The sequence below is a fragment of the Molossus molossus genome, unplaced genomic scaffold (genome assembly GCF_014108415.1).
Source record: "Molossus molossus isolate mMolMol1 unplaced genomic scaffold, mMolMol1.p scaffold_m16_p_12, whole genome shotgun sequence".
NCBI lineage: Eukaryota > Metazoa > Chordata > Mammalia > Chiroptera > Molossidae > Molossus > Molossus molossus.
Window position 1 is genome coordinate 94,931,400 of NW_023425347.1, and position 12,007 is coordinate 94,943,406.

A 12,007-nucleotide genomic window follows, 5' to 3' on the forward strand; every position below is an offset into this window, starting at 1 on the left:
CCCTCTTATAAAGATCCTTATGATTACATCGGTCTCACCTGGCTAATTCAGGACACTGAATCCCACGGTCCTTAAATTAAGCACACCTGCAAAGCCCCTTTTGCCACATCAGGTAACAGTCATGGGCTCTGGGGACTAGGACGTGGACGTCTTTGGAGGGCTGTTATTCTGTCTGCCTCAGATAGACATGGGCTCTTGGGCACAACCGTGGGTCTTGGCCCTGAGTCTGAGAGTTTTATGTTCTTGTCGAACAAACAGAACTGTGGCTCATGTTTCAACATTCATTCGTTAATAAAAGTAGTTGAGCTGCACTGGCCAGTTTGGCTCAGCAGTTGGAGCATCGGCCCGCGCACCAAAGAGCCACAGGGTGGATTGCGGTCAAGGGCTTGTACCTCGGTTGCGGTTCTGTCACCGGCCCTGGTTAGGGTTGTGCGGGAGGCAGCCAGTCGATATGTCTCTCTCACGTCGATGTTTCTCTCTCCCTCCCTCCCTCCTACTCTATCTAAAGATAAATGGAAAAATATTCTTGGGTGAGGATATGAAAAAAAAAAGCAGTAGTGCTAATCCAATCACATTCTCAGAAGTTTATGTAGATTTGGGGTGGGGGGCAGGGAGGGCAGCTGTTGTTTAATACTATACATATGGCTATTAAATAAGTCCCGAGTTATGACTGAATTCCTGAGCCCCCTCTCTCCTTTCTATTACTGCCTTGGTTGGGGCCACGTTGATTTTGGCCTAGAGCACTGTGGCTGGCCTCCCTACCTCCATGCTTGCCTGCTCCAAGTCACCCTCCATACAGCTGTCAGATGAACACTGGAGTGTATACATCTGACCTAGTGGCCACCTCTCTACCTAAAGCCCTCTATGGCTCCCTATTACCCTCCAAACAAAGTCCCAACACCCCCTACCATGGCTATAAGCCTTACGTGAAAGCCCTTTGCTCATGCTCCAGCCACACCTCTCGCCCCTCCCTGCTAGGATGTCCAAGCCTCTCAGTGTGCCTCGGACTGTCCTGGTTTTAGCACTGAAAAGTCTCATGTCCTAGAAAACTACTCAGTGCCTCCCTCCTGCCCTGTTCCTTATTCTCTAGCAACACCAGCTGCTTGGAGATGTCTCTCTTGTTGAATGACAAGAGTCTTTCCTGAGGATTGCCTGGGCATAGTGACGTTGGAGAGGTACGCCATGGTCCCCACCTCCAGGAGTCCAAGTGTGATGGGGAAACAGGACAACTTGTGGACTAACCAGAAGGCAGCTGTAGCCGAGGGCTCTCCCAGGACGAGTGGGGAGGCCGGATTTGGGCGGCCGGAGTTCAGAGGCTCGGGGCGGGGGGGCACCTCCCTTTGTAGATCAGCACATTCTCAGGAGTGCCGGGGTCAGAGGTCAGTGTCCCCACTTGGTCCGTCCCTCACTACACGGGATGACTCTCCGTTTTGGCCTCCCTTGCCCCGCAGGGGGCCTTGGGAGGGCTCTTCCTTCGCCGAGCCTCCATGGCTCTTGCATCCGGGCTCTCTGCTCCTGTGCCCAGCTCTTTCCTCTCTCTGGGCCTCAGTTTCCCTCCTGTCCAAGACTGAAAGCTTTTCCAGCTCTGACCTTCTGTGACCATGTGTGGAAACCATTGCTTTCCTTAAACCTGTGCCCCCTGAGGGCTGGGCTTTGGTGTCTCCCTCCTCCTGCACCCTCTCTGTGCCCAGCACAGGGTTGGCATGAGGCCGGGGCTCATCAAATACTCCCTACCTCAGTGAGGCCAGGCGGACAGCAGCCCTGAGGGCTGCTCCGGGGTGGGGGTCTGTAGGAACCTATTCCTCGGGGACCCGGGAGTGGTCCCTGGGCAGTGGGCATCCCTCTGTGGCCTGCCTCTCTGAGCCAGGGAGGCTGTCCTTGGGGAGACCCCATCCCGCACCTACTGCTGACCCGCCAGACTCCTCCGTGGAGGCAGGATCAGGAAGAGGGTGGTTTGATCAGGGCCACAATGATTCACAGCTGTGAGATGTTGGGGGCAAGGGTCTGGTGTGTCCTCGGCTCATATCCCCCAGGCCCCAGGTGGCTTCCTGGGGTCCCCCCCACGAACACCTCCAGAGCAAACGCCAAGGCCTAAGCAGCCTGGCTGGGGTGGGGGTCTCTCTTTGCATTCCCCATGTGGAAAGGGGACGCCCCGAGAGCTGGGGAACGGCTGGGGAGGCGCGAATCAAGAATGCAGGCAGCTTGAGGGGGAAGGAGGTTTATTGTGACTTCAGGGACTTGCGGCCGTGGCTCCCAGGGACGAATCACAGCTGCATTTTCTGTAAGAGCAGAGAACAGGGTAAGTGTGTGCGTGCGCCGGCGCTCGTGTCCCCTTCTGCCAGGAGAATAGGAACAAGGGGACACCCCGGGCAGCCCTGGGATGTCACAAGCCAGTCTCGCCTTTGCCCAAGGGCTCTGCACCCCCTCAGCCCTTTAGACCACTGTGCATATGGGGCTCAGAACACATCTGTGTCTGGTGTGAGAGCCCCCAAACCGAGTGACCCTCTGCTCCCTGCCCTCAGGGTATATATGGCCAGCCATGCTGTCCTCTCTCCTCTGCTGAGCCCTGCTCTCCTGGGGCCACGTTTCTCTTTTGGGGGGACTGGCGTGGTCCTGGGATCGGGATATGAGCATTTGCTGAAGCCAAGGGACAGATGGTAACGGCCGTGTGCTTCACTGCACCTGACTCCGGCGACTACAGCAGGCGCTCAGCACTCCCTGAGTGAGTGGATGACGCCACGGATGGGTGGGCAGGGGAGCAAGCACACGGACGAACGAATGATGGGACCAGCAAATGAGTGAATGAGTGAATGAGTGAGTGGAGGAACGGGGAAGTGAGGTGAGGGGCAGGGGTGTTCGGGAAGGCGGGCATAGAGCAGGCGCTCACCTCGTGGATCCAGTCGATGTAGGCAGACACGCGGGTGTAGACTGCAGGCTTCTTGAGGGTGTTGCAGCCCAGCCCAGAGCCAAAGCTCACGATGCCCCGCACCTCCCAGGAGCCGTCCTCAGCCTGGCAGTTCAGCGGGCCTCCGGAGTCGCCCTGCACCAGACCCGGCAGCATCAGCCCCCAGGCCGCCCCCAGGGGCAGGCTTGGGAAGCAAGGGCGAGTCGGGGTGGGGAAGGGGGGATCCTCTCAGCCTTGGTACCCCCCGTTTTGGCCTCAGCCTGTCCATGGTGAGGGAAGCAGAGAAGAGGTGGTTTGGGGCTACCTTGGCTTCATTCTAGGAGGCCCGGGGGTGTCAGACTGGCTCTTGATGTGCTGTGTGATCTTGGGGTGATGATAAGCCCCTCTGTGCCTCGGTTTCCCTAGCTGTTCGGGTCACCATGTCTAAGACTCTGTAAACTGCCCGGAGAGGTGAGGACGCTGGGAGCTATGTTGGAGAGCTGGGAACCCGAGGCAGGAGGGAGTAGGGAGCGGGGTCATGTGTTTGAAAACAGGACAGTTTCTGATTGTCCTAGATGTTTCTGGGATCTGTGTCAGACTCCCTGTGTCCTCTGTCTCCCTGGACGGGTGGAGCCGACGGCATGACGGAACGTGTGTAGAGACTGTAATGAAGTTTCTTCTGCACTCGTGAGACTCATTTAGTTCCCACAGCAACCCTGTGAAGTGCTTACTATATCTCCATTTTACAGATGGGAAAACTGAGGCCCAGAGACGGTAAACAGCCTGCCCAAGCTCACACAGCTACGGAGTGGTGGGACAGGGACTCGAAGACACTCACGTTCCACTCTCATGCTCTCGTAACAGGGCAGGGCAGGAGGTAGGGGTGATAAGTTTCTGCTAAGCCTCCACCTGGAGCCCCGTCTCCTCCCAGGGAAAGGGTGTACTCCTGTGAGACTCCCTTCTCCACACCTCCTCTGCCTTGCCCACTGTCCCCTTCCACTTGGCCACCTGGCGAGGGACGGGGTGCAGGGCCCAGACACTCACGTTGCAGGCTGAGGTGACACCGTCACCCCCAGCACACACCATGGTGTCCTTCACCATGGCACCCCACCAGTCACTCTGCGTGCACGTGGCGTGGTCCACCACGGGCTGCAGGCCCTGTTGCAGCTCCTCGGCGATGGGGCCATTGGCTGTGGAGAGAACGGGTGCGAGCAGGGTCAGCCCGGGCCTTCGGGGCACAGCGGGATGGACGGGGCTGGCACGACCCCGGGCGGTTCTGGCTACTCTGTGGGAACCACACATGCGCCCTTGATGGGGAGGAGAGGCTCTGAGCCCGTGGTCTCAGACTGTTTGGGCCAGAGACCCCTCCGAGGGCAGGGAGGGAGACAGGCTGGAGGCAGAACTAACCACAGAAAGCTCTTTGGGGGGATTTCTCTTTAATTTGGATTCTGAGGTTTTACTTCTCACTCGTCTTCTTGTAGGACTCTTCCTTTAATATAGCACAGTAAGATTTTCCAAGTATTTTTTTCTATTATTATTATTTTTATTTTTATCCTCACCCGAGGACATTTTTGCATTCATCTTCGGATAGAGCCAGAGGGAGAGAGGGAGGACGAGAGAGGGAGGAAGAGAGAGAGAAACATCGATGTGAGAGAGACACATCGAGTGGTTGCCACCCAAACGACCCCAACTGGGGCCGGGGACAAACTGCAACCGAGGTATGTGCCCTCAGCGGGAACTGAACCTGGGTCTCTCTGGTCTGCAGGCCGACACTCTAACCACTGAGCAACACCGGTCAGGGCAAGATTTCCCAAGTATTAATCTGCATTTTCCTAAGTCTTTCATAGTTTCATTTATTTGCATTTAACTTTTTACTTTGGCTGGTATTTATTGGGCATATGAATATATCATGAGATCTAATCCTCCATGCCTTAAAGGTTTGTTTAGATTATTTAATAGTCAGTAATGGGGGTGGAGGGATCGGGAGGAGGGTGTCTAGGGGGGAAAAAAGAGAAACATCTGTAACACAAATAAATCAATAAAAAATGCAAAAAAAGTCACTAATATGGCACTCAGTATGTGCCAACCCTTGTTTTAAGCACTCGACAGATCCTAGTCTATTTAACCCTATAGCGCCCCTTCGTGTGTCTCTGTTACATGGCATGTGCTTAATAAACATTAGCTGTTCAGACAAAGTTAACAAAATCTGGAGATGTTTAGGCAAAAAGGAAAAGTGATGGGCAGATGTGGGTGGTGTGCTTTTTGCGAGAGCCACTCCCTCCTGGAAGGCTCTGTGATTTGCCAGGGGCTGTACTCACTCCAGAGGCGGCCCCAGCCAGTGACGTAGCAGGGGTAGTCCTGAGACATCAAGGAGCCCTTGGCCGGCAGGCACGCCACCTGGATGGTGTCACTCAGCTCCACGGATTCCGCCAGCTTGATGAGGGCGATGTCATTGCTGGAATTCACAGGAGAGGTTTGAATGAGCAGGAGGTCTTGGCTGCCCAAAGCTAAGAGGACCAGGCTGTGAGCTGAGAGTCAGGCCAAGGGAACCAGGGGTCCTCCCTAAACATCCTCACTGCCAGCTTCTTATTGGCTGACAGAAATATCAGAGGACAGATGATCTGCCTCGTGACACCATCACCTGCTCCTTTAGATGTAGACGAAGATTTTTAGACCACTACAGGTTAGGTATCAACCAGAAATTAGGCAACGGTAAGTAGGAAAGTGCAATGATAAAAGAGAGATGCTTGTGGATGCAATTTTTAAATTTTTTCATGTTACTAGGATGAGATCCAGCAACCTTAGCAGACCTGGTTTGATTTCTAGTTCTGACATATACGGGCTGTGTGACATGGGCCGTATTCCTTAACCTCTCTGAGCCTCAATTCCTAGTCTAGGGCTGTTGTGAGGATTAAATAAGAGATGGTATTTAAAGTGCTTACTGCAATGGGCAGGCATTCAAAGGTGAGTCCTGGCTCAGCCGCTGGCTGAGGGACTTCTGGCAAGACACTGTGGGGACCTCGGGGTGATTCCCTGAGTACCTGCTGGGGCACGCTGGCCAATGATGGAAATGGGAGGGGCGTCCTTCTCCACTTAGCATTTTATCATTTTGCATAAAAGAGTCATCTGCTGGCTGTGCAGGGTAAGGATGGGGTCCAGGGACAGGGTGGGAGCAGGCTGTGCAGCTCGGTCTCGGGGACCCCTCCTTCTGCACTGCCTCCGGAGGCTGTGAGGTGGTCAGCTGGGCACTCACCGCACCAGGAAGGAGTTCCACTTCTCGTGGACAAAGATGGTGTCCACATCCACGAACAGAGAACCTTCCTCGTTGTCCACGGCCAGGTTGTTCTTCCCCAGGCCCACGCGGTAGGTCCGGGATTTGCTAAACAGAGGAAGGGGACTGGATCAGGCTGGCTTCCTGTCCCTGCTGGCTGTGGCGTAGAAAGGGAACTAGGAGCTTTGGTGGCTCAGTTCTGTGGCCACAGTGGGAATCATGTGGGGGAAGGGAGCGTCCATCTCCATTGACCCTTCCCAGGGTGCAGGGGAAGGGCCCTGTCTTGGAGTCAAGTTCACTCTGACTCCTAGGTGGGTAGCCCCGTGCCTCAGTTTCTCAGCTGTAAGGTGGAGATAACATTGGAACCCCCCTTGCAGGACTGCTGTGGGAGCCGATTGCTTCTTGCCTATATCATCTCATCTGCATTACCTCTAACTCCACCCCCCGCCCCCACTGCTCCTGCAACACGGGCTTCCTCGTCCTTCCTCGGACATACCGAGTAGGTTCCCTCCTCCGGGCCTTTGCACTGGCTGTTCCCTCCACCTGCAGCGCCCTTCCCCTAGATCATGAGCTCTCCCCTCACTTCGTTCAGGTCTTTGTTCACATGTCCCCTTTGCAGAGAGAGCTTCCCTGGCCACCTCATTTAAACCAGCACCGCTTATACTTTCCATTCTCTTCCAGCCTTTTCTCTTCATTGTCATTTGATACGTTGTATGTTTACTTCAATGGTCTGTTGCTCTGTCTTCCGCTGGAATACAAGCCCACTGAGAGCACAGACTCTGTCCTGACTGCTGTGTTCCCTGGCACACAGTAGGTGCATAGTAAATACTATCGGATAGAGAAATGAAAATGGAGTTGCTGGAGATAAGTAGCTTATTTAGCCTAGTGCCTGAGTGCACAGTAGGTGCCCAATAAAAGCAGCTTATGAGGCTCCCACTCAGGGCACCACGCCCGTTCACCTGATGCAGTGGGCAGCTGTGAGGACGTAGTTGTTGGAGATCAAGGTGCCACCGCAGGTGTGCCTCCACGTGTCATCCTTGAGGTACTGGAGGGAGATCTGGAGGAGGGACCACCTGTCAGCCCACAGACACCCTCATCCCACCCCCTCTCCCCCCACCCCCCACCCTGCAACAGTACTTACCTGCCAGGGCCAGCTGTGGGGCCTGGCATTGTCTCCTCCCACCACTCGGGTCGCTAGGTTGGGCAGGAAGGTGGGGACCCCGCAGCTGGAGGCTGGGAGAGACAGGAGAGGAAGAACACAGGTAAGGGGGGCTGGCAGGTGGAACTTTGGGGCTGGGCAGAAACAGGATCCTATTTTATTGCATGACTTCGGGGGAGCCATCTAGTTCTCTGGGCCTCAGCTTCCCTTTCTGCAAAATGGGAAGAGTAGCACCAACCTGGTGTGTTTATCCTGAGAGCAAAGTAGACAGTGCCTACAAAGAGTTTGGTGAAAGGCCTGATACAGAGGGAATGCTTCATACCTCGAAGAAAATAGAAGGCTGGCATGCGTGTGAATGCCCAGGAGCACTGGTGCCCTTCATCCTCACCCCGCTGCCCCTTTTGAGACCACAGCGCAATGGGGGTGTGTGAGCATGGAGCCCACAGAGCCCCAGACTGTCAGAGCTGGGAGCTGTGTGGGGCGGTCAAGGGCATGTGCTCCACTGTGAGACAGACCCAGATGCAAGTCCGGCTCTACCACCGGTCACCCACGCGAGCCTGGGCGAGACCCGGCCTCACTGAGCCTCCGTGTCCCATCTGTAAGGCGGAGGCATCAACAGACCCCGCCCCCAGCTAGCTGCGAGGATCCAGTTAGCTCCCGCGGGTGCAGGCTCAGGGCGTGCGAGGCGCGTAGTCATCATGTCCTAAATGGAAGCACCTGTCACCATTGCGGCTATGGTCGTCCTCAGCTACAGGGACTCTTTTACAAATAACTTTGCAGAAAGATTTTTTAAAAGTTGGTTTTTAGAGCAAGAGGACGGGAGAGGAAGAGAGAGGAAGAAACATCGATGTGAGAGAGAAACATGGATCAGCAGCCTCCTGCACGACCCCCACCAGGAATCCAGCCTGCAACCTGGGCATGTGCCCTGCCTGGGAATGGATCTGGCGACCTTTCGGTTCACGGGACAATGACCAACTAACTACTGGCCAGCGCAGGGGTCTTCATCGAGTGCCCTTGTTTGCCAAAAGAGCCAGTGAGGTTTAGAGAGAAGGGTCTCGTCCGGATCCTACCGAGAGTGAGTGGTCTTCCAGCCCGGTTTGTTGATTTCTAATCTGGGAGAGGCCACCAACGGGGGAGCAAAGAATCCCCAGGGAGAGATGCCGATGCCGGGAAGGCCAGCCCGAGGGTCCCTGGAGTGACCCAGGATGAGGCATGGGCCTGGGGCTCTCCACACCTCCTCGCTGGTCCTCACCCTGGGAGGTCAGGTCATCAGTTCTACTTGACAGATAATAGAAGTGAGGTTGCCAGAAGGTGAGTAGCTCATCTGACACTCAGCTGGTCAGCAGTATCTGAACCCACAGTGGACTCCAAGTTCCTTTCCTGGGCCTCGGAAAAGCAGAGGGCCCTGCTCTTGTCCTCATCCCTGGGAGGCCAGCCCAGGCTCACAGCCCGTGGGCGGAGCGGGTCCCTGACCAACAGCTTACCGCAGGCGAGGAGCGCGGCGAGGACCGTGAAGCTCAGCATGTTGTGCGTGCTCAGGACCGAGTGGCCGTCCAGGCGGGCAGGGCATTATTTATAGGCAGAAGCAGGGTGGCCCACCAGTCAAAGCTGAGCCACCCCTGGGAAAGAAACCTGTTCTTACAAGGTCATTTCCCTGACCTTGGGTGGTTACTGTTTAATTTGGGCAGGAGATAGGGCTGGCTCGAGGCATAGATTTCCCCAAATGACCTGGGACGGAACACACTCTGAGGTTTACAGGTTTTGGGGCCCCCCACCATTCTGCTCAGAGTGTTCTTCTCTCTCCCTAACTCAGATGCGGAAGCCGGGGCGTTGAGCGCTTTGCCGAGCGCTGGACCATATACTTGAAGGAGGAAAAACCCAGAGCCATTGCTTCCAAGCTGTGTGACCTTTTGCTAGTGCCTCAACCTCTCTGTGCTTCCACATCCTCATCTAGAAAATGCTACCTGCCTCATAGGGCTATTGAAGAGTGCCTGGCACACGGCAAGCGCTATCTCATGGTGGCTGGTCTTGTTGCTGTGATCTGGTTCTTATGAGAAAGTCCGAGTCTGGACCATCACTAGGCCCTTTTACCTTTGTGGCAAAAAATATTAAAAATTATGTTTTATGACTGCATGGGTATAAAGACTAATATCATCTAGTTTGGATTATATTAATTTTCCCCTGCTGATTGTAAAAGAAACCAAACATTTCTGTGGACCCTGAAGGTCTTGTGGGCTCCAGGCACTGTGCCCACCGCGCTGCTGGACAGTCAGCCCCGGCTGTGGCCCTCCTCATGCCAGGTTATGTACAGCGGGGAGGGCCTTGGGGAACGCTCGCTGGGTCATCATGAGCACCTGCTCTGGTCCCTGGCGGTGCCTTACCTGTGCCCTGGGCTACTGGGTGGAAAGTTGGGTTTTCACTGGGAGCAACTGGGCAGAGGTCAGAGCTGTCTCTGGGTGTGTGTCAACCTCTCCTGACCTGGCCCCAGTGCCGGGAGCAATGTGCTGGGGACATCGTTACTACAGGGGCTCAAACTACCTGCTATGGTGGTGACACTCGGTTGGCAGACCTGGTTTCCAGGCCATGGTGACCCAGCCTGAAGAAACCGGCCCAGCAGGGAAGGCTTGTGGGTATCTGAGAGGGGAGCCCTGGGGAGTGGCATTTCTGTGATTGGAGGGTGGGGGCTTGGATTAACGTGAGCGCTTAAAGATGTGACTTGTTTGCTCAGACTATGAGGCACTGATATATCCCGTGTACACAGAGGTCATTCATTCATTCATGCATTCATTCATCGATTCATTCATTCATGCATTCATTCATTCTTCCCACATTCGCTGGGCACCTTCTATGTGTAGGTCCTGTGCTAGGGTTGGGACTACAGAGATACTGAGACCCTGTTCAGCATCGTTAGAGCTCCCGGCGGGCAGGGTGATGTGGCCTGTGGGGTGTCCCTGAATGAGAAGTCGGTTCCGGGAGGGGGGGCTTGATGAGGTACAGGTTGGAAATCTTTCTCTACAGATTCCAAAATAAACCTGAGGACTTAGTGAGGATGCTCGACTCCCACCCCACCCTGCTGAACCTTGTGTTTGCCAGGGCTGGAGTGGGGTCTCCGAGGATCTGGGACCTCGGTGTCTCCCAGCCACTCAGGGTCAGACTGTGCTGGAAAAATAACCATAATGACTTGGTGGGGGTGGGGCCAGGAGAGGGGAAACCGCAGGAGCAGCGGTGCAAGGCTGGGGGCGGGGCAGTGGCGAGCGCCTGAAAACCAGCAGGTGCACTGACTGGGGCCCCTATCTGCTAGACGGTCCTGGGACAAACTCTCAGGTGGCAGCTGTTCCATCTCAGGTGAGGTCCACCGAGGGGGCCGGTCTTGGGGCTGGCAGGGTTTCTCCTTAAAATAAGGTGGAAGTACTAGGGGCTCAGAGAGGGTCTGGGGGCTGAGTGAGGGGTTTGGGGACCAGGACTCAGTGAGGGGGGAGGGCTTTTGTTTTTTTTTTAATCCTCACCCGAGGATATTTTTCCATTTATCTTCAGATAGAGTGGGAGGGAGGGAGGGAGGAAGAGAGAGAGAGAAAGATATGGATGTGAGAGAGACACATCGATTGGTTGCCTCCCGCATGACCCCATCCGGGTCTGGGGACCATAACCGAGGTACATATTCTTTGCCGGAATCAAACCCAGGACTCTGGTCTGCAGGCCGACGCTCTAACCCCTGAGCCAAACCCGCCAGAGTGGAGGGTTTTAAGGAGCTGTCTCCCTTGTCACTCTTGGTCCCTGAATCACTTGGGGCCTCTTCATTCCTCAGCTGTGCCCTCTGCCCGGGCTGGGAGTCAGGGGGCTCTAGTGCAGCTGAGGCCTGCAGGTGGGGACCCTGGCATGGGACAGCAGCCCGTCTCACACCCCAGGGTTCGGGGCCCACATCCATCCCCGGGCCAGATTGGCGGGGTGCACGGAGCTTGAATTTTCACCCTTCCCTGTATGGATCCTCTGTCCCTCGGTTCTGAGACCCCTTTCGCTAGGATGTCAGGGATCTGTTCCCCCCCTGGGAAGACCATTGACAGGCTTAAACTAACACGTGTGCGAATGACTTGGCCCCTCAGGCACCAGGTGGTGCGTGGGGGTGGCATTCCCCAGGAAATGCACTCCAAGGACACAGCCGGCTCCAGGCCATGTTTTCCCATCACAGCCGGAAGGGACCTCAGCCTAGGTGGAGGGCATCCTGGCTTCTGTAGTACCACCCATGTCCACCCAGGGGCAGTAGTGCCCAGCCTAAACCCAAAGTCCAAGAAGCCCAGGTTTCGCCTTGGAGAGCAGGGGTGCTCCACCTGGAAACCACAGGGCTGGGAGCCCTTGGGAGCCTAGCTCACCCCTGCATTGAACAGATGTGGAGACAGACCCAGTGTGATGGTGATCAGTCCAGAGACACAGGGAGTACTTGGTTCTTTCCTCATCGGCCCACTACTCAGCCTGTGTGCGTGGCGGGGGCTCCAGGGTACACCCTTCTCCGTGGCTTTGGTGCCACTTGCAGCCACCGTGCTGTGCATCACGGCCCCATGGATGCCCCTCTGAACTGGCTAGGGGTCAGTGGCCCTGGCCTGCAGGGTCCCCCTGTTCTTATCTGGGAAAGAAACAGCAGCCCCGTCAGGGGCTGGTGAGGATGAAATGAATATGTATCAGGTGCTTAGACCAGCGC

At 55.7% G+C, this 12,007-nt stretch overlaps 1 protein-coding gene across 1 annotated transcript; it reads right to left on the reverse strand.

The window, feature by feature from the left end:
• Positions 1 to 2,673: 2,673 nt before the first annotated feature.
• Positions 2,674 to 8,838, reverse strand: CTRC (chymotrypsin C). The gene is made up of 8 exons (XM_036256839.1): positions 8,799 to 8,838; positions 7,297 to 7,388; positions 7,115 to 7,212; positions 6,138 to 6,263; positions 5,203 to 5,339; positions 3,929 to 4,074; positions 2,849 to 3,040; positions 2,674 to 2,718 (listed from the first exon to the last, which is right to left on the reverse strand). The coding sequence occupies exons 1-8, from the start codon at positions 8,836 to 8,838 to the stop codon at positions 2,674 to 2,676; spliced, it is 876 nt and encodes a 291-aa protein (XP_036112732.1).
• Positions 8,839 to 12,007: the final 3,169 nt, after the last annotated feature.